Source organism: Callorhinus ursinus, unplaced genomic scaffold, assembly GCF_003265705.2.
Source record: "Callorhinus ursinus isolate GAN/ISIS: 27379988/994484 unplaced genomic scaffold, GSC_fseal_2.0 scaffold20, whole genome shotgun sequence".
In the NCBI taxonomy this organism is placed as follows: domain Eukaryota; kingdom Metazoa; phylum Chordata; class Mammalia; order Carnivora; family Otariidae; genus Callorhinus; species Callorhinus ursinus.
In genome coordinates this window covers 15,671,457-15,698,496 of record NW_027397082.1, presented here as the reverse complement: position 1 = coordinate 15,698,496, position 27,040 = coordinate 15,671,457, and the positions used below count along the sequence as shown (strand labels likewise).

Here is a 27,040-nt window from a genome sequence, read left to right as displayed (position 1 = left end):
TATGAGGGTATCAGTCATATTGGGTTAGAGCCCACCCTGGCCCCATTTTAACGTGGTTACATCTGCAGTAAGACCTTATTTCCAAATAAGGTCATATTCTGAGATGCTAGAGGTTAGGACTTCAACATATCTTTTTGGGGGAACACAGTTCAAGCAATAACCTCCTAATGCAATCGTATCATTCTTTGGACTTAAGCTTTCCACATACAACTTGTTGTTCCTCTTGTGGAATATTACATTGATTAAATTGCCTCTAGTTCTTCAGCTATCAGATGCTTTTCCCTGGCAGGCTGATGTAATTAGGGAACTAATAACTGGATCAATAAGGAAAAGAGCATTTTCTTTCATATTTTCCATCTGTTCCAATGATTCATTTAGGGCTTTGTGTGTGTGTGTGTGTGTGTGTGTGTGTGTGTGTGTGTGTGTGTGTTGCCACTGAATATGTGGTTGTTATGAGATATGAGACCATGACACATAGGGGAAGAAGGGAAGGGAGAGGATCTGGATTGTTCTCTGCTAAAGGTTCAGGAATATCATCCTTGCGGGGGGCAGGGGGCATCAGGAGGCAGGCTGTGGAGAACACTCTCATATATGTAACTCTGTATAAACAAGAAATTTTTTTAAGGTTTTATTTATTTATTTGAGCGAGAGTGAGTGAGAGAGCGAGGGGAGAGGGACAAGCAGACTTTGTGCTGAGCACAGAGCTTGACACAGGGCTTGATGCCACAACCCTGGGATCATGACCCAAGCCAAAATCAAGAGTCAGAGGATTAAAACCAACTGAGCCACCCAAGCACCCTAAAGGAGAAATGTTTCTAAAGATGTTTAGTGTTTGGAAAATCTATTTTAGTGTTGCATAGAGCACGTTGGGTTGAAGCCATGCAGGACTATTTAAACAGCATGTGAGCTAATATGTTGCTTGTCCTAGGAAGGATTCACCACTATCCATGATGATCTCTGTGTAATACCATTTTATGGAAAATCCCATATTGCTTTGTGTGATTCCAGGTCACTCATGGAAAAAATTGGAATTCTAATTTTTGGCCTTTTAAAAAGTAGTTTTAAAGGTAAATATAATGAATACATTATGATTAGAAATTATTATTATAAAAATAAAAATAGAATAAAACTGTGGCTTATATTACTATTGAAATATTATCCATTGTAAAGAAATCTGAAAATGATAGAAAGCTTTAAAAAATATGTTACCATAGTCCCACAATTCAGAAATAACCACTGATAATATTTTGGCATATCTCCTTCTGATGTGTTTCAAGTTTTTGCAATACTTAAATAAAATTAGTGTCAATGTATGCATGTTTTGCAATATATTTTAAAATAAATAATATAAGCATTTTCATATCATTAAATGATCTTGTAACACTTACTATTGAATGGTTGCCTAAATTCTTTATTTCTCTTTGAGTGTTAGAGCTTTTTTAATTACTAAAGTAATGCATGGTCCTAATAATTTTAAAGACCCAGATAACCAAAACAAAAAATACTGATGGCCTTCAGTCTTACCCTTGCAGAGATAACTAGTAATAATATTATGACATATATTGCATGACAGTGTAATTGTCTGAATTTCTGTCTTCCACCGTTCATGGCATTTTTAACCTTTGTAATTACAGCCTTAGTTGAGTGCTTAAAGTATAGCGGTTTCTTGATACGCTTTTAGTCAATGAATGAAGGAAGGAAGAAATGGATGAACACATAGGTGAATGGAGAGGCTGCAAGGATCCAGCTTGCGGTAGAATAAAATTCATTCCAGACTCAGCAACTTATGTGGATGGAGAGACAAGGTAGCTATGGTTAGCTCTTAATGAATAGGAGCCTGCTCTTTCTGTTCCTCTGAATCAGCCTCTAGGCAGAGAATTCAATTTAATTTTTCTCCCATCAGTCAAGCGGAAGAGCTGAAGAAGCAAAACCAGAGACAAGGGAGGCAGGAGGTGGAACAGGCTTGGATGAGGAGATCAGCAGCTGATCTCTTGTTCTTTCTCTGTTAGGAAGAGCATGAGACGAGAGGAGTCATGCTTCTCCCAAGGGTGAGTCCTAGCAGGAGCTGTGGTGGAGGCATTCTGCTGCTACCAGATCCTCCATGATGGAAGGACTGATAATTTCTCTGGAGGATTGAGACTCCAGCTGTGTCAGTGTGACCCTCATGGTTCTTCCCTGGCTTGTCTCTAGAGTTCGCAGCAGAGAAAGACAGAATCATGCTGGGTTTTATTTGAAGGGATTTGGAGCTCTGCTTCTATGATTGGAATCTGGGCTGACAGAGAGTCTGATATCTTTGGGTTATAGAAGGCTCCAACCGAAGTCTCTTCTGTGTTTAATTGGGAAACATGTCTTAAGTCTGAGCATCTGTCTCTCAGACACCTGCCATGGGAAGGAGAGTGACCCATTTCTTAAAACTATGCATGGAAATCTCAGTCCTTGCAAAAAAATATAAGGGTATATTCTTTCCAATGCAATGGTCTGGTCCTTACCAACTCTCTCCTTCCTCCCAACACCCTCCCCAATATGAATATACATACAGATAAATATAGGATCAGCCACAAATAGTTGGGTGTATAGAAAGAGAGACAGACAAGAAAATGGGCAGACAGACAACCTCCACCTCCTTTTAGCCAGTGACAGTCGTCACGTCTCTGCTTCCTCTTAAAAACTTCCCCATAAGCCAAGTTCAAGATCTTAACCATATTGACATCTTTGTTCTTATTGTTTTCTTCACCCTATAAAATCTCTACTCACCTTCTCTCCTGTCTATACCACCTATCTCCAAAGGCCTAGCTCAAGCTATGTTGCTCTAGGAAGGCTCATTGTTCCATTTCCATTCCTGTTAATCTTGCCCATTTCTCAACTTCTAGAGCTCTAACCTCTGGCCCATTTTCCCCTTTGGTGTGGTGTATGTATATTTGAGAGTCATCTGTTTATAAGTTGAGAGATGGGCAATATGAAATGGGCTAAATGGGATAAAACTTCTTTAAGCCCCCCAAGGCTTACTTGAGATTACCAGAAGTTCGTTCAAAAATTACTTCTGTATGAGTTGCAAGATCAGGGACTCAGAACGTTACAGATGGCAGCGTGACCTGGGTGTGGTATGCCAGACAGCACATCCCTATAGGGGAACAGTACTGGGGATGTGATAATGGGAAGATACTTCATCTGACCCCATTTCTATAAACTTAAGGCCCATCTACTTCTGCCTTTCCCAATTTCCCCACCTGTGAAAGTGTGAAGAACATAAACATGGTAGAATTCTCCCTATAAACTAGGCACCGTGAGTCCATGGAAGAAGCTGGGAGCCAGGGGTCAGAAAACTTAAATCCTAGTTCTTGACCAAAACCTAACTTCCCCAAGACTGAGTTCATTAGCTACGAAACAGGAGGTTTGTGTGCTCACCTGTATATGCATTCTGTAACCACTGATACACAGAGGTGAGTCGGGCATGATTCCTGCCTCTCTTATGACTCATAGCCTAATGGCAGGAGGGGCATGCCAACCAGTATTGCCTTGGTGTGAACAGCTTCTTAGAGGCAGACAGTAAAAATAGTGATGGTACCTGGGGTGAGTGGTTGACTCTCCCTGGCAGGTCAGAAAATGCTTGAGAGCAAGGATTCAAGTAGTCATAACTGCCTTGCCTTTCAGTGTCCTTGTAAGGCTCAAATGTATGTGAAAGAGCAGTGTAGTCTACCTCTTTTTATTATTATTTCCATTATTTCCATTATCAGTCAGAGCTATTATACTTCCAGGCATACAATGGAAAATAAACTCCATACTCTTGGCTAGTCTGTGATAGGAATGTTGGCCTTTCTCTTACGTGTTAAAAAGGAGTCAGACTCTACATCCATAAAAGTAAGTGAATTTGGAATCTGACTTTATTAGCCATGCTGGGGTTCTTCTTTATTTTTCCAAAGTCTTGAGCCTCTTCTAGAATTTTTTTCTCATTCCATGAGTTACTATCCATTCTTACATGCCCATTTTCATTATTGATTTATTCAACAGATATCTGGTGAACTCCATATATATTGAAGGAATATAAACACAACTAAATAGTACAGATGAATCCGAAAGACATAACCACGTTTTACCTCATGATAAGTGTTCGGTGGAAACCAAAGATGAGTGCAGTGAATTGAGAAGGGAGAAAGATGAGTGGCTTGGACTGGTTGGAAAAGGTTGCATGGAGGGAGCCACCCACGCTTGTGTAATGCTTACTTAGGCGTAAGCATGGCCTTATCTCTGTGAAGACCTAGGACTATAAACAAGCGTGGTATCCTCCTTGCTAGTGAAGAGTCCATTTCATTTAGATTATATATAGGAGCAGTGAGCGATAAAACTTGAACAGCGCAATATTTTATACATAATATTGGCTCAGATACCAGCAGATGAGTATTTTTACATGTGTTTTATTTCCCTGAGAACACAGAATCTACCTCTTCTTTATCTTCATGTCCACCAGAGTGCCTTACATGTAGGAGCTATTCAGTAAATAAATTTTAAATAAATTTTGCTGAATTGTTTTGAATGGAGCTAAAGATATCAAGGAATTTGAAGAAAAATAAGAATTTTATGAAAGGCTTTACCCCTGAAGGAGAGAATGATGGATGGCATCAGAAAGGAGTTACACTCAGCTCAAAATCATTGGTTGATTGGATATATGTTTAGCACCTACTTGGTGCAGAAGTCACCATGATAAGTATGGCATGGTCATATTCATAGCTTTTATCTAGATAAAATCGATGCCAACTGAGGTCGGCACTCTGGTGCACTAGAATGTCCTTATCCAGGGGGATGCCATGTGTATTTATGTTGACCTGTGCCCTTGAGGCTTATGCTTTCCTCACTTCATTGTTTTGCAGCTCTACAGCTCCATGGACTTTGGAAGACGGTGGCAACTCATGCATGAACGCATCACACCCAACAGGTTTTACTGGTAAGTCCCATCCACAGACCCACTACCCTCTTGGATACAGAATTATCAGAGAGCATAGCACTCAGGATAATACTGGAGACACCTTCAGCACTTGAAAACACGTGTGTTCTAGCCCTTTGCTACTCAGTGTGGTTCACAGACTGGCAGCATCAGCATCACCTGGGAACTTGTTAGAAATGCAGAGTCTCAGGCAAGACTTCCTGAGTAGGAGTCTGCACGTAACACAGTCCCTAGTGATTCAGGTGTACGTTAAAGTTTGAAACGCACTGGGCTAGGGTGCTCCATGAGAAGGTCATGACCAGGTGCTCTTAGCTGGGTGCTAATCTCCCTTTGTTTGGGAGAAGTATATATTTTGTGTACCTATTCTAAAAGCAGTATTTCCTAAAGTGTACTCTGAAGAAAACTAGTTCCACAAAATGCTTCTCCTTTCTTAAGTGTTTCTATGGTCAAGCAATTTTAAGTAATGATTATTTAACTCTGCCTTAGTGAAGATGCAGGATTCATGTTAGGATAATTAAGACTCTGGAGAAACCCAGAGACTGAAGAGGACTCCTAAACTTATTTCACTAAAGAATCCTTTTCCCATGTCACACATGATAAATCCTTCAGAACAGCTTCTGTGGAGCACATTCTGAAAAGCCTTTTTTAAAGAGTGAGTATATGTTCCAAGTGGAAAATTAGCCCTCCGCCTATCAGAAAGTGTTTTTATTAATTGGTGTTCCTTTATACGTGCGTGCTATTTTTACCTTGGTTGTAGCAAGCTAAACGTGGTTTGGTATAATTTTATATTTTGTTCTTCCCTGCTGCAATGTGAAAAGTCTTCTTACTTGTATCTTGCTTTCATTTCAGCAGAGGTATAGCCAAAGGAATAGAGATTAAGAAGCATGCACCCAAGTGTTTAATATGCTTAATTATATGCTTAATTAAAACAAAACCAAAATTAATCTTGGAAAGTAGTCCCTATTTTCTATCTCTTTTTAAGCACCTTAGTTCAGTGCCCTTAAAAAGTCACAAGATGGCCATTTTTGTCTTATATAAGGTGGAGGTGGTGTGTGTGTGTGTGTGTGTGTGTGTGTGTGTGTGTGTGTGTAGTGTGGATGGCGATGAGTACTTTGTACATATATATATAGTCACACCAACATCTTTGAAAGCAATGACTCCACCCAGTTCCCTGTGTACGTACAAAATTATGACCAAAATTCAGAAAGATAACTGCAGAAGCATCCCGTGAGTACACAGTGTGTGCCAACCTACTGATTGCACACAGTGAATGGGGGGGTAGTGCTCTTGACTCAACACCTGGACTGTCCCCACTTATTTTGCCCTTTTCAGACCAACTATTATTTGGTCTGTACTGTTATTACACTTATTATTGGGTCTGTATTTAGAACTATTAAGATTTTTTAATAAACTAAGGCAGAAAAAGGAAGTATTTGTTTCTCTGATGTTCCAGCTATGTGACTAGAGCCTTTTGCTCAGCCAAAAGGGACCAGTTTCTTGGCGTGTCATCACTCACAGGTCCTTCAAAAAGAAAAAAAAAAGCCCTCTGCTATTTCTGGAACAAACTCTTGAGATGGTGAGGCTGTTGGCTGACTAGGAAGTCAAGTTGATGGAAAAGGAAAGTACAATAGACTGGATAAGCCTTGTCATCATTTCTGAGGGAAATTAAAGTAAGTGGACGAGGGGCAGCATTTTCCTATGTTTTGCAAAGAGCAAGAAGAGAAGGTTCCAGCTGCAGTCTGCCCTCCCCTTTTCTTTGTGTAGTGGAAAGAATAAATCCCTAGGTCCTGATAATTGTGTTTCATCTCTCCTGCACTCTGTGATTCTTTCATATGTGCCCCCATGGGGAAATATAAAAGTTAGTGCCCGTGCTGGCTAGCCAAGTGGTAGCTGGCAATTCCGTCTTCGTAATTATCACTTCTTCGTTTCTGATGTATAATTGCCATGATTATTCTTCTAGGTGTCATAGGAGTTGCAGTGGAAGAGCTCACTTTATACAGATATTTTTTCCCCCAGTGACAAAATCCATGTCTGTCTAAAGCTCTAAACCATTTGTGTTGAAGAGACATGACCTGTATGGGTTGGGAGTAGAAACATTACCTCAGAACCTCCTTGAAAAAAGACAAAGTGTGCATCTGTCTGGTGTAGAGCCCTGCTCTGGCTGACACAAAGACTCTTCAAGCTGTGGTTCCCTCATCTGTATAATGGGAACAAGATTCTTCTTGTCAATTTCATAAGGTTCTATAAAGGACCAGATATGATCAGTTGGACATTTGTCACTTTCATCTCTTCAATTTCATATCAGATTAATCATTTGTACGTTGTAAGTCATTAAGAATTATGCTTATTGGCATTTCCAAAGACCATGACACCTAAGTGATTCATCATTTTTCTGGGACACAAATTTGTATCCCATGCATGATGAGATTTGTATACCTGTGGACATCTGCTAACAATTGATTGGATCTGATTTACTCAGAAAGGTCCACTTCTCATCCTAACCTCTACTGCCCTCTACTCTTTGAGTCATAATTCTTGTGCGGCGGCAGTGGTACAGTCAAAACAAATCAACAACAGAAAGCCCTAAAACTTCTTCTCTGGGAGAGATGGTGCAGTGAAGTGTTGGGGACAGTGGGGACACACTGGAAGGAGTGTAGGCATGCTAAAAACAAGACATTGAGATGAAGGATGATGTTAATACTTTTATCTTGTATGTAGACAGAGAGTGTACGTGCAGCTCACGAGTAATATCGCCCAGATATTGTTATCTATAATTTGGAGATTTGTAGTCATCTAGGGATAGATCCTTTGTGAATATAAAGTTTCTTCTTCATTCTGCCTTCAGTTGTTGGAAAATAGCACCTGGAGGGGATTTGTAGGAAAAACACTGTGATCCAGAAGTGATCTTTGCCAAGGGTGCAGGGGGAAGAACCAACCAGACATGCCTCATACTTGCTGTAATGGCCATGAACGTGTATTGGGAATAGTCAGGGGCTGCCATTATTTTCCATTTCCTCCTTAGTGCCCTACAGTGCCTTTGAGTTAGGCAGGGCATGGGGCATAATATTTATTAGCAGCAGTTATAAAAGCTTCATCTGGAGGTAAAATTTTCTTTGTGAATTCCAGATGCTCTAACCCCATCAAGAGAGGTCACCTAGGAATCTTACATTATAGAGTGATTCAGCTATCCAGTGCATGCCCAAAGAATAGTACTGACTGACCTGAAAACTCCTTCTTTATATGTGACCCTTTCACTCATTTGATACCTTGTTAACAGGCAGATTACCAGGCCTGTCTTATGTTCCCATTTATCACCCCATCTGCTTTAGCAATTATAATTTGCAAGCAGAGCACAAAAGTGGAATGTATCTTGGGATATGGACACTAAGACACTATGGAAAGTGTCTTAACATAATCCCTTTCTTGTCTGCTTGGGCAAAGCTGTCATGGGGAAAAAGTATGTGTTTTCTTTTGTTTTTGTTTGTTTGTTTGTTTGTTTTTTAATATCCTACTGGGCTGCAAATGAATAGTATTTCCACTCTTCCATTGGGAGATATTTAAGAGACAGGTGCATTCTGCAGTGGGAAGATTGTTTTCTTTGCACATCCAATGTGAATACTTGTGGCTCAAGGCTTTGCCTTTATGGCCCCTCACCCTCCCTAGGTGTTCCCTTCTTCTGGTATAACTTGCTTGGCCTCTACATGCCTCTGGTCTGATGAAATTTGCTTGTATAGCCTTGAGAAAGAGAGAAAGAATGTCTCCAATATCTCTTCCTATTAACTGCCCTTTCATTATTCTGTCTCCTGAAAGATCAGGGTCTTTTTTGTTCCTATTTCTTGCCATCACTGCAGGAGTATGTTCTGATAAAATAATACACCCTAAAGTATCAGGGACTTTAAACTCTTAATCCTTTTCTGGGATGTTTGGGCTGCAAAAATGACTGGTCTTGAGAGTAAGAAACCCTATTAGAAGTCAGTAGATGTAGTACTGGTTTAATTTATTTTATTATTATTTTTATTTAAATTCAGTTAGCCAACACGTAGTACATCATTAGTTTTTGATGTAGTGTTCATTGATTCATTAGTTGTGTGTAACACCCAGTGCTCATCACATCATGTGCCCTCCTTAATGCCCATCACCCAGTTACCCCAACCCCCCACCAACCTCCCCTTCTGCAACCCTCGGTTTGTTTCCTGGAGTCAAAAGTCTCTCATGGTTTGTCTCCCTCTGTGATTTCTTCCCATTCCGTTCTCCCTCCCTTCCCCTATGATCCTCTGCACTATTTCTTATATGAGTGAAACCATATGATAATTGTCTTTCTCTGCTTAACTTACTTCACTTAACATAATACCCTCCAGTTCCATCCACATCAATGTAAATGGTAGGTATTCATCCTTTCTGATGGCTGAGTAATACCCCATTGTATATATGAACCACATCTCCTTTATCCATTCATCTGTTGAAGGACATCACGGCTCCTTCCACAGTTTGGCTATTGTGGACATTGCTCCTATGAACCTTGCAGTGCAGGTACCCCTTCTTTTCACTACATCTGTATCTTTGGGGAAAATACCCAGTAGTGCAATTGCTGGGTCATAGGGTAGCTCTATTTTTAACTTCTTGAGGACCCTCATACTATTTTCTAGAGTGGCTGTACCAGCTTGCATTTCCACCAACAGTGTAAGAGGGTTCCCCTTTCTCCACATGTAGTACTGGTTTTAGATCAGCCCTTTTTAGAGGAGCAGGAAGAAGTTCCCCTGAGGATTGCTCTTTTGAGCTGTTATGATGCCTGGTTGTAGGCTGATTAGTGGCTAGCGTATAGGGACAGGCAGGGTGGGTTCCACGCCTCTATTGTACTTTGATTAAGGTCAGTGTACTCACTGTAGACTTCTAGTGGTGATTTGTGCCGGCAGCTTCTCTCTTCTGGTTTTCAGAAAGGCCGTGAGGAGGAGGGTAGGGAAAATGGGAAAGTACAGAGGAGGTCCCAGGAAAATGCCTTTTAAAGGAGAAAGGGATGGCATGGAAAAAGACAACGGACTAAAAGTCTTCTCATTACAATCTTGCCTTTCAAAGCTTCTATTCTTGTTTTCCCCAGTTTTTTTTTGTCTGCATATGCTCATTCATTTGTAGCCTACACACATTACATGTGAATTTCTACAATCTACTTTTTCTCCTCTTAATGTTCTATTATAGCAATTTTTATGTTAGTATAAAATCTTTATAACCATCATTTTTAATTGTCTATGAAATACTTCATTATATAAAGATACATATTTTGTTACTGTGTTTTCTTTTTATTGGACATTGGAAATTTTCACATTTTTGATTACCATAAGTTTCATTAATATTTTGTGCATATATCTTTAATATCTAGGATTGTTTTCTTGCACCAGTGTCTAGGTAGCCCAAGTAAGAACTTTGATTGTGTTTTTCCCAGTCTCAGCGGAGTGTCACATTTAAGTAATTATGACCCACATTCAATACAGAAAGCATTTCAGAGCAATGCTGCTTTTTACTGAACATTTTCTTAAATGGGTTGCAAAGAAGCATTATATCATGCAGCACACAGTGAGTCTTTCTAAAACTCCTTTGCCTGTACTTGACTCCACAAGTCCTGATCATCCGGGTTACTTTCTCATCTTTTCCTTCTCTTTCTATAGGCTCTCAGTCAGAGGCTTACTGTCAGAGCAGTGCCCTTCCAGAGCTCCCCTCCCCCTGCCCCCTTCCTCCCCAAGTATCATAGGCTTTTCTTATGTATGACGACCTAGGCTCTGGCTTTACTTCTCCACCCATCACTCTCACCCCACTCCTCTAACAAATCAATGTAATATTTGTTAGGCACACATCCCTTAGAACATGGAAGAGGGGGATTGGTAATTGTTAGAGTTTAATATTTTTGGTTTGATCGTCACCAGAAGGGAAATAATTACATCCAAAATACACACATTTTGAATATCTTTAAAACCTGTCATTAAAAATATCAACATTGGGCACCTGAGTAACTCAGTCAGTTAAGCATCTGACTCTTGATTTCCCACTCAGGTCATGATCTCAGTGTCATGAGATTGAGCCTTGCATTGGGCTCCGTGCTGGTTGTGGAGCCTGCTTAAGATTCTCTCTCAACTTCTCCCTCTGCCCCACCCCAGCTCACGCTCACTCTCTCTCTCTCTCTCTCTCAAAAAAAAAAATCAAAGTTGTGTGCTAACATACATTCCCACCTATAACATATGTAAAAAAATAAGTTTATTTATAGTTAGCATTTCCTCCTTGTGGCAAGCGGCCTCCAAAATGGCCCCCAATGGTCTCTGTTGTCTGGGGACCATGCCATTGTGTAGTCCCCTCCCTTTGAGTTTGGGCTGAATTTAGTGACTTGATTCTAGTGAATAGAATGTGGCAGAGGTGATGAGGTGTCACTTCAGAAATTTGGATTCAAAAAGACCGTGGTTTTCATCTCAGGTGTGCTCTCTTGCTTGCTTAGCCAAAGCAAGCTGCCATGTTGGGAGCTGCACTGTGGAGAGGCCTATGTGGCAAGTACCTGGGGAGGTCTCCAGCCAGTAGTCGGTAAGGAACAGAGAGCCTCAGTCCAGCCACTCAGTTCCAACAAGGAACAACTGAACCCTGCCAACAACTGTGTGAGCGTACTTGGAAGGAGTTCCTTCTCCACTCATCCTTCAGCTGAGACTGCAGCCCTGGCCAACACGTTGATTGAAGCCTTGTGAGGGAACTTGAGGCAGAGGCACCCACTTGAGTCACGTCCTGATTCCTGACCCATAGAAACAGGAAGATAATAAATATTTGCTGCTTTTAGCTGCTACGTTTTATGGTAATCTGTCATACAACAAGTGTGCACGTGCCCTTTTGGAGAAGTGTTAATTTCACTTAAGGCAAAAACTCCCACGTGTCTGAGTCCTAGACCTACCGTCTCAGCATAGTAGCAGCTGTGGGTGTAGAAGACATTGGGCAGAGAAGCAGGAGTTAAAAATGGGGAGTAATTACCTTGAGATAACATGGTTGATGTGAACTCTCTTACAACCTTCACCTCAATTTTGAACTCTGTAGATCTCACCTGTTCTGGAATTGTATCCTATGCTTTGCTTCAAAAATGGGCTCCTTTTATTCATCCAGGAACTCATTTAGACCCTAAAGTACGATTCCTGAAGAACTACATGGCAAGTCATCTTTAGGCTCTTAATACATTATCCATGACAGAGACAGAGTTAAGGAACAGGCAGAATGGCTTGAGATTGCTTCCTGGAAAATCAAGGTCTTTTCAAACAAAGTTAACATTATGGGCTGAATTTTTGAAGCTGCCTCTAAATGTGCATCTACAATTTTGCAAACACAGTCATTTGCAATCTTAAGTAATGGGATTTAGGCATCGACCTGATATAAGAGATCAGATTTAGAGGCCCTTTGCAAACCAGGGTATGCCACAAATAATATTTAATTCAGCTCTCCCTTACATTTTTAAAATGGTGTGGCAATTTAAAAATGCATTACATTCAAAATAATACATGCAAGGTCAGGAGGGGAGATGTGAAAACTCAGCTTGCAAGCAGAAATCAGTTTCTACTTTGCTGGTGGGGGCTGCCCATGCTATATGTCTGGTTGCATCCTGGCCTTGGAAGAGCTATGTTAATGCTAAGAGCAAATGCAATGCTCAAAAGCTATCCATAGTAGTCAGCCAGGGCACTGAGGAAGACAGAATGCTCACCACTTTGAATGAAATCAAGATGTGTTGGATTCATGTGATAATTATGCTTAGCACATATGTGTTTTATGAGCAATAGGACATAAGGGGACATATGGAGCTATATACTTAATGGCTTTTCTGTTATGAGGAGAAGACATCATTATTTGACCAGGCCTTGGGATATCTGAAAATACTTGTATGTGTTAAACAGAATTCAAAAATTAGCCACATTACTCACCTAATCCAGTGTAAGAAAAATTCCAGGACACTATGGAAATACCATTCCTCCTTCTTTCCCTAACCTTGGCTAGTGTCTCTGGAATCAGAGACACATGACTTCCAAATGCTTATTCCACCCAGATGATTACATGGAGGACATGAGAATATCCATTCAGCTCAGAGACTGTGGAATCTCACTGATAAAATAAACTTTCAGAGGAGAGCAAGTTTGATTGTCCTCACAGTGGGTGAGATTCGAGTCAGTTATTGTCCTGTGAGGGCCGGGTCAGGAGAGCCCCCACGTAGAGTAGGGCATCTTGACCATTGTAGTCTTCCTGAAGCCCAGATTGCTCATGTAGGACTTCCTCCTTACAAGAAGAAGTGGAGAGAGTGTACATATGGATAGTAGTAAATTGTTCTGCAGCCTCACGAATAGGGAGTATGAGAATTGGTGGGTCAGGAAGAGGCTTAGGGAGAAAAGGAAGAGAAGAATGGTGAGCTGAGCAGCCCAAGGAGAAAACACCAAATTGAAGGCTTGGAGGCTTTTTAAAATGCAGGTTGGATGCAGGGTTGTGAACAGGAGGAGTCACCCTTTTTCTCACTAAAGAAATGGAGGAATATTCTCTTCCAGCTTGGGCTAGGGGTGTGTATTAGTCTTCTGGGGCTGTCTTAATGAAATACCATAGCCCTGGCAGTATAAACAACAGATATCTATTTTCTCACATTTCTTGAGGCCGGAAGTCTGAGATCAGGGTGCCAGATGCTCAGTTTCTGATGAGAGCTCTCTTCCTGGCATGTATATGGTCACCTTCTTGCTGTGCCCTCACATGGTGGAGAGGGAGAGCAAACTCTGGTGGCTCTTTTTATAAGGACCCTAATCCTTAGGGGTTAGAGCTTCAACATCTGAATTTGGGTGGGGGGCACGATTCAGATCAGTCCATAGCAGGGTGTCAAGCCGGGAACAGCTTGGAAAGGCATGTGAACTTTGTAGAGAACCTCTTACCAACAAGAATTCTGGAGCACGAAGGGCTAGACATATGGGGAAAGATGGAGAGGCAATGCCAAAACCACACAAATAATTTTAAAAAGAAACACTTTTTTTTTCTGATTATAGATAGAATGAAAGCTCATTGTAAATATTTAAGGAAAGGCAGGAAAATAAAAAGAAAATAAGTACCTGTAATTTCATTGCTCAGAGAATACCACTTAAAAAAATCAAGTACTTCTTCATAGACTTTTTTCCCTATCATAATTTTGAACATTAATATTTAAGTTTTCATCATAAGTGAGATCATGCTGTTTATAAGATTTTGTACCTTTTAAAAATGTACTTCAACATTTTCCTGTACCATCCTCTACACTTCCCAAACATAACTTAAAACTTGTATTATTTGCATTGTATTCTAATTGGTGGATATATAATAATTTCATCATTCATTCATCATTTAACATTGATCTTGCTTCTAAACTTTTACTATTAAAAAAGGCATTGGAATGTTGTTTTGAAAACCTTTAAGTAATTGTTTGTCCAAAGTCTGATGATTAGAATTTTTAAGGATAGAATACCAAAATAATATATATATATTCAATATTATCATGCCAAATTATTCCCCAGAAGGTTTATGCCAGTTTCCACTCCAACTAGTAAAATACCACTTCCCTACACCTCATAAAAATTTAATTTAAAAAAGTAATCTAATTCAATATGCAAAAATGGGTTTTCCTTGTTTTAATTTGCATTTCTTATCAGACCGGTGAGTTTAGACATGTTTTTAAGTATTTATTAGCCATTGTATTTCTTTTATGTGGCCATCTGTTTTTTTCTTCTTCTTTATTATGAGTTCTTTATATGGTCTCTCATTTTGTTTCAATATTGTTCCCAGTTTGTTCTTTGGATTTTAATTGCCTTATGATTTTTAACATACTTTTCAGTTAAAAAAATTGATCAAATCTTTTTATTTTTCCCATTATAATGTCTTCTTTTACTTCATGTTCAGATAGTGTCCTCAACCTGTGACCGTGTGAACATTATCTGAAGTTTTCTGATTTGTAATGCAGCTTTATTAAATAATATGCATGATATATTTTTATATATTAGATATACACTCTATATACTATATACTATGTATATAGTATATAAATTAGGTAATATGTAGCATAAAAATACTGAGCATTCTCTGACATTATGCTTCAGAAATCTCATATTAATAGTTGTCCATATCATCTTGTGACCATATTATAATCAGTTTAGTAAGTTAATCATTTTATTCATACTGATGGGTATTTTTAGAATTTATGGGATTTCTATTTTTTTTAAGTAAAATAAAATCCAGTGAACATGTTCCCACTTAGTTCTGTGCACATGAACTCTTTCCTCTGATGATTTCTCGCAAGAGAAGCTCTAGTCCATGTTAGGTACTTTGATGTTGGTGGCATTAGTCAGCTTTTATTTTACTGGATTGGTTGGTCCTCTGTGCCCTGAGCTGGAGCTTACTGTGGTTTAATTATTGTTGATAACACAGCATAGTGCCTAGCTGAGCAAGTCTCCTCTCCTGCAAGACCTAACAAAATAAAACAAAAATAGAACCCTGACTTCTTTTTCAAAATATTCTTGGCTTATCTTACTCATTTATCTATCCAAATGAATTTGGAATCACTTTGTTAGGTTCCAAAATCTCCTACTCCCCCCCGCCCCCCACCAAAGCAGCTAATTAGACTATTGATTGGAATTGCAGCGAAGCTATGAATTCATTTGGAGAGAACTGGGTCTTTTCCAATATCTGGTTTTCATTTTTGGCCACATGGTTTGTCTCTTCTTTTATTCCACTTCTGTGTGTTCTTCAGGAGAGCTGTATCATTTTCTTCATATGGGTCCTACACATTTCTAGTTGATGTATTTTTCTGGACTTTTCACTTCTGGTGCTGTAGTAAGTAAAGCTGTTTGGCACACACCATCTCTCTTCAGATTGGCATGATTGGACTGGGTAACCATGATGTGTGGCTGTAATTTGCCTGCATGCATATAGAGTTGGTGCCATTAGATACTTTACACTATAAAGAAAATATGTCTTTTAAACTTTAAGTGATTAGGAGAGTACGATGGGACTAGAGATTAATTCTTTGGGGGGTTTTGGGATCTACATAGGAGGAGAGCTTTGCTCTTAAAAGCTGTTGACAATTGTACTTGATCTCTGACCAATGCCCCATTAGTCAGACGGGGCACCAGCTGGTAGACCCTACTGTTGCCTCCTGGCTGAATGCCAGTCTTCTCAGCCTGGCACATAATAAGTACTTAATAAATATTAGCTATAAAATTAATAATGAAACAACTTATAAGATAAGCAGATAATTGGAAGAAGTGACCGTCCTCATTAATTCGGTGGCAAATAGCACTTAGCCTCTCTTTGTAACTAAACAAGGTTGGGTGTGTCTGAATATCTTTTTCTTTTTTTTTTTTTCCCACATTCAAATCCCATTGCCTAATAGTTGGTGTTTGCACTTCTGATCTGTTTTTCTGGCTATCAGCATATGTCTATTATTATACGTGTTAAAACTATTTTTAGAGAAAATTATTTCTGGCTTGATGTTAATAAAATGAAATAAAATTTGTAAGACCATAAATTAAAGATTGTGTTGTATCAGATGATGTGTGCTTTAACAGATGTGATGCAGATGTTGAGACAAATCCATGCGGATTGCCCAGGGACCATGGCCAGAAACGGGAAACACCAGAAGAATATTAGAGCAAATGTCCCTCAGAGGGTGCAGGGCTCGGAATAGCCTGGTATGCTCAGCAGAGGCTTCTTGGAGGAGTTGGGATTGAGGAATCTTGAAGAGCGGGTTGAACTGATGAGGAAGAAAGGGAGGCAGGCTTTCCTGGGAAGGGAGAATAATTGGAACAAAGCGGAGGTCATGATTGGAGGTCATGTTTGGAGAGCAGTTAGTGGATCTGCTAGAATACGGTTTCTCAACCTTAGCCTTGTGGGTATTTTGGTCTGGATGATTGTCCTGTGCATTGTCAGAGGTTTAGCTGGATTCCTGATCTCTGCTCCATAAATGCTACATTACCCCTCCCTCCCCAAGTTGTGACAACCAGAAATGTCTCCAGCTATTCTGATATTGCCAGATGTTCTCTGAGAAGAAAAACCACCTTCCTGGGCTAGCCCCTGCCAGGGAGAACCACTGTGCCAGAACAATAGGATTTGCATTGAGAGGCAGTGAGAAATCAAACTGGAAGTAGACTTGATTCGGATTGTGTAGGGCCTCACATACCGGGAAAATGATTTAGACTTGTCACTCTGGCTAATGGAGAGCATTCATCTTTTGTGTAGGTGAATGGCTTGCATACATGTTTTATGAAGATTTATTAACATATGGTACTTTTTTTGAGATGCTTAAGTGCATTTCTGTGCAGCTCACTGTCAGTAGATAAGCTATTGGTTTTTCTCAGGACAGATGCAAATCTTCTCAAGTATCCTGCTTCTGAGTTCCATTCTCTAATGAGAAACTACAGAATTGTAGACTTTAAAAAATATGCATATCTAATATATGTTTTTTAAAAAAATAACATTTTTATGTGCATTTCAGTTGATACAGTGGCATTAAAATTTTTATTAAACTAAGGATTTAATCATTTTTAACATGACAGTTTTTATTCTTGTCATCTTACAATTATTGTACACATGAAAGCAATTTCTCACAAAATTATAGTTCTAATATGTGCCCATTTTGGATCTTTCTCTTTTTTACTTATACCTAACCTGAACAGTTTTCTGTATGTATACATAATTTCATGAAGATCATTTTGATGGTGGCAAAATATTCCCCTGAATTGATATACTCTCATTTAGACTAAAGAATTATGGAAAAGTTAAGAGTGGAAAGGACCCTGTCATGTTATGAGGTTTGCTGATTTCTCTGACGGTGCTCTTGAAAGCTCTATGGGGGTTCAGTTAATTTGCCCCAAGGACTCTACATAATTCACAGAAAAGTCTGTAAGGTGCTTGGTGATCAGTTCCTTGGCCCACCCTTTTTTCTTTAGCCAGAACTATTCAGCTTCTTAATTATTTTTATATACTAGGCTTCTGCATACAATTTCCTTTGAAGATAGAAGACCATTTATTAAAGAAACAAAAATGTTTACAAAATCATTAATCTAGACTGGTCCTTTCATTTTACACAAGTTGCATATGGATGGAAGTCTTCTGGATATCTTTCCTCGGTGCTTATAACATCCTGACAAGTCCAGCTTTATAGTGTAGACACTGTTTCAATGGTGGCAAATGACATAAACCGTTGTATTAGTGAGGACACTACCTGCTGACCCTCTTCTCTATCCATGGGCTCACCACGTTTTGGTGGTGAGACAATTGCCCACAGTCACATAAACACGTTTTTTTAAATTTATTTTAAGATTTTATTTATTTTTTTGACACACACCCACACACACACAGAGTGCACACAAGCAGGGGGAGCTGCAGGCAGAGGGAGAAGCAGGCTCCCCACTGAGCAGAGAACTCAATGCAGGACTCCATCCCAGGACCCTGGGATCATGACCTGAGCTGAAGGCAGATGCTTAATCAACTGAGCCACCCAGGTGCCCTAAACATGGTTTTGAGAAGTGAAGTGCTAATTCACAGAGCTAGGTGGATAGAAGACTGTGGGGATTGGATTGGAAGAGATGGACGCTTTCGTCTCTGGTGGCATATGGCACTGAGGATCTTTCATTCAGTCACACCCTAACTTGTTTTGTTCTCAAAGGGATGCCTAAAACAGGCAATTCTTTTAGGTGGTACTGTCAGCATAATGCCTTTCAAAGACAGCAGTTTTCTGCCTGTGTACGTGTTTGTGCATTTCTGAATCTAGCAACTGGCAAATTCTACCACCTTGATCCCCTTTGCTTACAATGAGGGACAAAATCTTGATTCAAGAATCTATGCTGTTTCTCCTCCAATTCCTCCACTCAGGGTATGTTATCCTGCCTTAGGCATCTAACTCACGTTTGCTCTTCCAGGAAGACAGCCTGGATGATGGATTAGGGGCAGGCCCCGCCCCTTCTCCTCTCCCCACTGGCCAGCCCTGTCCTATTCAGATGCTCTCCAACCTTTTCCTCCAGCAGTGTTGAAGGGAAGCTGTCAAGTACTTTGGGCTGAACCGTGCACAGTGGAGGCAGAGAGAATGCCCCCGGGGGAATCCCTGCTCTGCCCACTCAGCATTTTGGATGGATGCAAGGAGACTCAAGTGTTAAAAAAGGTCAGACCCTGGAACCAGGCTGATCTATAAAAGGCACCGAAGTATGCAAGAATTGCCAGGGAGCCAGGCCAAAAGCATTGTGGGGTTAAAATGGGATGGCCATGCACTTGTCCACGTGACTCTGAGAACGAGAGGTTCAAGATCCTGCTTCATACATTTCTTAGCATTATTGCCCCCTGTTTAACAAGTGTCATTAAAAAAAGCAACAGTGAAAAGAGGGCACGTTCTGCATGGAGCACTGGGTGTTATACGCAAACAATGAATCATGGAACACTACATCAAAAACTAATGATGTAATATATAGTGATTAACATAACATAACAAAAAAAAAGCAACAGTGAAATAGAACAAATGGAATTTGGTTTTATGACTATTTTGTACTTTCATGGAAGAGGAGATTTGGAACATGGATTGCATAATTGGGGGAGCCATGCCTCCCTCCTTCCTTCTTTCCTTCCTTCCCTCCCTCCCTCCCTGCTACCCTCCTTCCTTCCTCCCTCCTTTCCTTCCTTTCCCTTCCCTTCCCTTCCCTTCCCTTCCCTTCCCTTCCCTTCCCTTCCCTTCCCTTCCCTTCCCTTCCCTTCCCTCTCCCCTTTCTCTTTTGCCCTTTCCCCTTTCCCCTTTCCTTCTGTGAGATTTGTTAGGAGTTTTCTAGAGCAGGGAGAAACTCAGTAAATTGGGTAGAGAAGAATCTGTGACTTGTGATGTATAGTGGGAAGACAGTTTGTGTAGGAGTTAGGGCTTCTGGGTGCAAATTCTGCTTCTGCCCCTGGAATGGAACCAGCCCTTGGGGGCACTCAGAGATTTCTCAGGCCTTCTGTGTCTTCAAAGGGCTATAGAATTCAAAGGGCTGACCAGAAAGTCTTGGAGCCTTGGATCAGTTCTTCTCCGCTAGGAGTCCATGATCCCCTTGTAGCCTGGGTATTGATCTCCGGCATTAGGTGGTAGCATAAGAGGAAATCCTGTCCGCTCCTTTGACTGTCAGGGAGAATTTTGTTTCTCAGTTGATGGTCAAGGGAGAAACTGCTGTGGACTGACCTGAGGTGCTTATTAAAATGCAAATGTTTGGGTCTCACCTCAGAACTCTTGATCTGAACCTCTAGACCTGACATCAGGAATCTCCACCTTAGTACTGTCTCCTGGCAACTCCTTTGTACCTTAGGTTTTCGAAACCAGAGAAGGTCTTTAGGAAATGGTTTTGAAAACCAGGGAGGACAGTTAATGGACTACCAGGTGTTGTGCTTCGAGTCGTACTGGGTTCCCCTTACCAAAAGCTTCCCCTTTCTCTGCAGCACTTTCCAGCCCCAGTTAGAGACTAGTTGCAGCCGGTGGAGGCACGGCCACCTCCGGGCATCTTTGGAAACACACGCGCTCCATGCTAAATGAGATAATATATTTAGGCGCGCTTTAAAAGCTGTAAGACATTATTGAAATGCCTTGTAACTGCAAAATGCTGTCTTGATGTTAGTCATTATAAAAATAATGCCTCTAGTTTTTATAAACATTATGGCATGAATAAGGTTATTGATTTTTCTCTATGTCCATTTAGATGTACTTACTGAGCAATTCTGTTCAAGAGCTGGTTTTGAGTACCTACTCTGTGAACTGTGAATCCATCTAAAGGGAAATAAAGGACAGTTGATGTGGGTTGTTCTAGTTCTGAGCTCTCTGAAGTAATAGAATTATACATCCAAACCTGCTGCCATGTAATTTTTGGTACCTTTCAACAATACACGCAGGTACTTCCTCACCCCTTGATTGTGGCTTCATCCATGTGACTTTCTTTCTCCAATTTAGTAGACATGACATTGGTGGAAGGTTTAAAGTACCTGTTATGTGGGCTGTGGCATGGTCGCTGTGGCTTCCACACAAACACCCCTGCCCCCCCACTCCACCCCCGCCAGACTCCATCATGAACACAGGACGTATGCCGAAACCCCTGCCTCTGAGAGGAGCCAGGCTCTGCTGGATTTGTAGCATGGAGCAGAGCCTCCCATGGAGCCCAGCTGGGGGAAGCCAATCCTCAGCTGACCTCTAGATGCATGAACACAATAAAGAACGACTGTTGTGAGCCACTGAATTTGGGGATGGCTTATTATGCAGCAAATGCTAGCTGATACAGTAGGACAAAGGAGAGTTGAGACAAAAGGCCAAGTATCTGATACAAAGGACAATGGTGAAGTGGCAGAGGGAGGTACGGCTTGTGACAGAGGGTGGCAGCAGTGAAGTCTTCACAGAGGAGGCGGCATTTGAGAGGAACCTGGAAAGATAGGTTCCGTTCCAATAGGCAGAGCTTGTGTGTGGGCTCCTGAGCCTGCTTGTGTGATGTGATGGCAGAAATTTCAGGCAGAGGAAGGAGCAGGGGGAGAGCTTCAAAAGTGGGGGAGCATGGGATGTGTTTGGAAAATTGTTAATAGTTGAGATTGTCAGGAAGTTCACGTTCTGTGCTTGTGGGAGAAGAGATGCTGATAAGGCTGGAAAAGAAGATTAAAGTGATCGCTGAGAGGCCCTAAATGCCAGGTGGACGATTTGCAGTTAATACTCTACACCTTGAAGGGTTCTGCTCAGGGCCAGGGAATGCTCAGGACTGGCCCTTAGGAAGGTCATTCTTGCAGTGGGATGAAGGGCAAGTCACTGGAGACCAGGTGACCTGTTAAAAGGCTATTATTTGGAGCAGGGAGCCCTGGAAAGAAGAGACAGAACTCTAGGAAATTCTGGAAAATGTGCTTTGCAATTAAAAGAGGAAATGAAAGGAAAAATAAATAACTGAGGAAAAGAACCTCCTGAAGAATAGAAAATAAATCCAAATCCTTCTTCGGTCCTAGAATATTGTTTAATGGTTTCTTAATATCTAAAAACTCAAATCGTACTTAGAAGTAAATGGACAAGTTATGATGACCACGGATTTGGAGACATTAGAAATAAATCTTTTAATGGATGTTCAAATTCGGCATGACGTTTACACACTTCATGGAAAGCCACATTCTGGGCTTAGGTATGATTTCTCCCAGTGTAAAAAGGCACCAAAACAATGTTCTCTGAGTGGTTTTGTTTGTTTTTTTAAATTTTTTGGTTTTTGTTTTTGGCATGGGTGTATGTTGTAGGTGGTGTCCCCTTGGTAAGTAGACTTTATAACAGAGGCTTGTGGTGTGTAGGAGGTTTACTGGGAGCTCTGAGGTACCATGTTCCCTTTGATGGATGAGGGAACGTGGCAGGCGGGGAAGAGGTGGGGCTGCCAGCCCAGTGTCGGGTTGGCCACAGACCACTGGGTTGGACTCATACTCCTAATGCTCATTAGCTGTGTGACCAGGGCCTCAGTTTCTTTGTTCATAAAACAATGGGATTAACACCAATGGGCTTAACACCAATCGTCTGCTCCCTAGGGTTGTAATTAGTGTTCGTGTGAACCAGAAAATAGCGGGGCTGGTCTTTCCTCGTTCAGAGCTGGTACCAGCAAGTTTGGTTTTTGGTGTTTGTGGAAGGGTAGGCTGGAGAAGCGTGCTGTAACCGGACCCCGCTCAGCAAGGGGGTGTCAGGTACTTTGTGGGTGGGAGAGTCAGGGCTAAAAGTGCAGTGAAGGGCAGAAGTGTGGTAGGCAAGAAGGTGCAGAAGCCTCTTAAGCTCAGAGTGTTGGCATGCCTCTCCCTGGCAAGGGTGACGCTGTCATGCAAACGACAGAACCTAGGGAGTCAACACTTGATACCGAACACCCACCCTTGGCAGTTTGTCCAGGGAAGCGCCATGCTTTGACTTTGCTCCATGCCGTGGATCGTGTCTATTTTGGTGGTTCTGTTCAGCCCCACCTCAGCGCCAGGCTCTGTTGGACACTCTTTGTTGGAGGTGATGGTCTTTTAGGCTCAGAAATCTACCCCAATTGTAAAAACTCACTCGTCACTCCAGGTATGATCGCGGCACTGGGAAGTGGGTGAGAGCAGAGAAAAACAGCAGCGGGGGAGGTGGCCACAGAGAAACTTACTGTTGTATGTCATTAATCACTAATTGCTGAATGATTTTATTATATGGCAGCCATAAAATATCACTTGAGGTTTTACAGCCAGTTCTGGCTTTAAGAAAACATATTCCTTATGTCAAAATGACTATTAAATTAAGTGATTCCATATTAAACATCCTATGGACTCCAGATGATTTATGGGGCTGTGTAATGAATAGGAACCTTTTCCTTCCGGCTGCTTGGAAGAAGTCAGCAGCCGTTTCTGGAACAGCCATTGACCCTGGGAGCCCAGGAGAGACAGGCTGGTTTCTAAGCGACACCTGGATGATTAGAGGGACAGGAGACTAGAGAAAGCAGGCCTAGCACTCTCATCTCACGGATAAGGAAACTGAGGCCAGGAGGTGAAGTAACTCACCCAGAATCACTGTGTAGACACTATCTATGGTGCTGCTATTCCTAGTAATTATGTAGTTTTTCTATTATTTCCAGCTGACCTTATTGTCCCAGTTGTATTTTTTTATTTATTTTACTGTCCCCATCTTACAGACTTTTTACATTTCACAAACAGTTTACAAACTAAATCTTGGAAACCTGTCTCGCGTGTTACCTCAGCGTAACCACTGCCGGGGCAAGGCGCCATGTCTTTCAGTGACACTCTTTGTATCTGTTGCCCTGAATTTGCTTTTATGTGTTCCAGGTGGGGTAGAGCGGGAAAATGGTCTCAGATGAAATTGTTTTGGCCTAGCAGCCTGTTTCCACAGAAGCATTCAGAGCTTCACGCTTGGAGCACTGTGGGGTCACTGCATACGTACCAACATGTTCCCTTCCTTCAGAGAGCCTTATAGTCCAGCTGGAAGGCCTGACCATGAGTGTCAGATGCCCTGGCGTGCACCTGCATATGGCAGGTCACTTTGCCCCACGAGGCCGAAGCGGCGTGTACGCATCCCAGGTGATGGCACTTGAGCTAAGTCTGGCCAGGTGAGACCTAGCAAAGCCAAAAGAAGGCAGGAGGAACGTTTCAGGCGGAACAGCAGTAGGAACCCGAGGTTCAGAGACAGAAGTCCCTGTGGGGACTCCCCACCCTGGAGGTGCTGGGAACTTCGGGCTTTCTGAAGCACGCCAGCTCCTTGACCAGACTGGATATGGTCTGATTGTGAAGGGCTTGCCATCCTGGCGGAGGAGTTGAACCTTCCGGGGGTCATGTTGTCTCAATGTTTATTTTTGCTGACTTCTCTCATGACCTACTCATGGTACTTATCTCTGCTACTAGGTTAGAAACATTTTCTAGGCAACAGTCCTTCTAGGTTGTCTCTGTATACATTGCCTCCCACAGTCTTAGCTACAGGAATAGTTACAGAGAGGCAAGAAGGCCGAAAGGAAGGAAGTAGGGGGAGACAGGACGGGAGGCAGGGCAGGGAGGGAAGAGGGAAGTGATGTCCTGCCTGCTGTATTAATGAAGGGCCACAGAAGTGGCTAGATTTGAGGAGCCACCCTGGAGAAAACGTAGCAAGTCAGCCAGTAGCTTGAAGAGCCAGGCTCAGCTCTGTGACTTTGCTGGGGTCGTCTCCCTCAGGGTGGCAGCTCCGGGCAGGCTGCCAGCTTCCCCAGCACCTGCAGATGAGCCCAGAGTGGTGCCCCACAGGACTTCTTCACTCACTAATTCGTTCTTTCAACAAACACATGTTGAATGTCTACTAGGAGCTAGGCATTGTACTAAGCCCCAGGATGTAATGGTAAGCCAGGCCCACGTGGTCTCTGCTCCCTGAGTACAGTCCAATAGGGAAAACAGACAGTAACCAAATAATCGGAGAATTAAAGATGGGATTGCTTAACTGTGCTAAAAGCAATAAAGGACAATTAAAAGTTGTCATATGAATGTCAAAGGGACAGACTCGGCATAATCTAGGAGTCTTAAAGTCCTGCTTTCACAGTGTGTGTGTGTGTGTGTGTGTGTGTGTGTGTGTAACCTAACCTAGTCAGAGACACAAATAAACTCAACAAAATCAAAACATGTAGAGTGCAGGTAGGAAATCTTCCTGCTGCGTCCATCGGTCTTAATCTATACGTGAGTGACTATGACGAGGTTCAGTAGTTGTGGCTGGCATCAGTAGTCCTGGTACTAACCTAATTCTCCAGTTAAGAAACTGTGTGTTTGTGGTTAATTGCCTGCTCCTCATTCACATCAGCTTCCTTACCTGAAGAATGAGGAGTTGATACCAGCATCACTGTTACTCTAAGTGTGGTCCAGGGACCAGTGCTGATCTGCAAACTGCTACCGACCTGTGATGAGATAAGTACAGATAAGTACATCCACTGAGAGTTTTTTAGAAACTTGTATAGCAGTTTGACATTCTGTGATATTTTTATTGTACTTACAAAAATATCAGTTTGCAGTAGTTTGGGAAAATATATTCCTCCCAAGTAGTTTGAAAACCAGCCACACAAGATGCCCTCTGAGCACTCTTTCAGCACAAAGAGACTTTGTGTCTAATTGGGTGGGATGGAAACTTTTAGGTCAGCATTATAAAATACCCAAGGTGAGATCTAGAACCTGGAGTTGAGTGATTATGAATGACAAGATATTATTCTGGAAAAAACTCTTCTTCAGCCTGGGTCTCTGAGACCTTAGGCAGGTCAACTCTCGTGCACTGATAGAACCCAGAAAGCATGGTCTCATCAGAGTCAAATGTTGGTCATTCTAAGAAGATAGCCACATGTCCTTTTCTGGCAGAACACCTGATCTCCAGGCCAAAAATGAACACACCAGACCTAGCTCAGAGCATTCTCCATAAAAGAGGTCAAAGACAAAAAATAGAAAAATCTTATAAACTCAAATGACCACATATATATGTACTTGTTTGTTCTTCTTTTTTTTAATTTTTTATTGTTATATTAATCATCATATATTACATCATTAGTTTTTGATGTAGTGTTCCATGATTCATTGTTTGTGCATAACACCCAGTGCTCCATGCAGAATGTGCCCTCTTTAATACCCATCACCAGGCTAACCCATCCCCCTACCCTCCTCCCCTCTAGAACCCTCAGTTTGTTTTTCAGAGTCCATCGTCTCTTATGGTTCATCTCCCCCTCTGACTTACTTCCCTTCATTCTTCCCCTCCTGCTCTCTTCTTTTTCTTTTTTCTTAACATATGTTGCATTATTTGTTTCAGAAGTACAGATCTGTGATTCAACAGTCTTGCACAATGCACAGCGCTCACCATAGCACATACCCTCCCCAATGTCTATCACCCAGCCACCCCATCCCTCCCACCCCCCACGACTCCAGCAACCCTCAGTTTGTTTCCTGAGATTAAGAATTCCTCATATCAGTGAGGTCATATGATACATGTCTTTCTCTGATTGACTTATTTCACTCAGCATAACACCTTCCAGTTCCATCCACGTCGTTGCAAATGGCAAGATCTCATGCATTTTGATGGCTGCAAAATATTCCATTGTGTATATATACCACCGCTTCTTTATCCATTCATCTGTCGATGGACATCTTGGCTCTTTCCACAGTTTGGCTATTGTGGACATTGCTGCTATAAATATTGGGGTGCACGTACCCCTTCGGATCCCTACATTTGTATCTTTGGGGTAAATACCCAGTAGTGCAATTGCTGGATCGTATGGTAGCTCTATTTTCAACTGTTTGAGGAACCTCCATACTGTTTTCCAGAGGGGTTGCACCAGCTTGCATTCCCACCACCAGTGTAGGAGGGTTCCCCTTTCTCCACATCCCCGCCAACATCTGTCGTTTCCTGACTTACTAATTTTAGCCATTCTGACTGGTGTGAGGTGGTATCTCATGGAGGTTTTGATTTGGATTTCCCTGATTCCGAGTGATGTTGAGCACTTTTTCATGTGTCTGTTGGCCATTTGAATGTCTTCTTTGGGAAAATGTCTGTTCATGTCTTCTGCCCATTTCTTGATTGGATCATTTGTTCTTTGGGTGTTGAGTTTGATAAGTTCTTTATAG

At 41.6% G+C, this 27,040-nt stretch overlaps 1 protein-coding gene across 2 annotated transcripts in view; it reads left to right on the top strand.

Annotated features, from left to right (window-relative positions):
• SORCS3 (sortilin related VPS10 domain containing receptor 3) overlaps window positions 1-27,040 on the top strand; it is a 615,618-nt gene that overhangs the window by 399,712 nt on the left and 188,866 nt on the right. For both annotated transcript variants that reach the window (XM_073904225.1, XM_025881120.2), the window contains exon 5: window positions 4,866-4,939. In XM_073904225.1, the coding sequence (XP_073760326.1) occupies window positions 4,866-4,939 (74 nt within the window). The remainder of the gene's footprint in view (window positions 1-4,865; window positions 4,940-27,040) is intronic.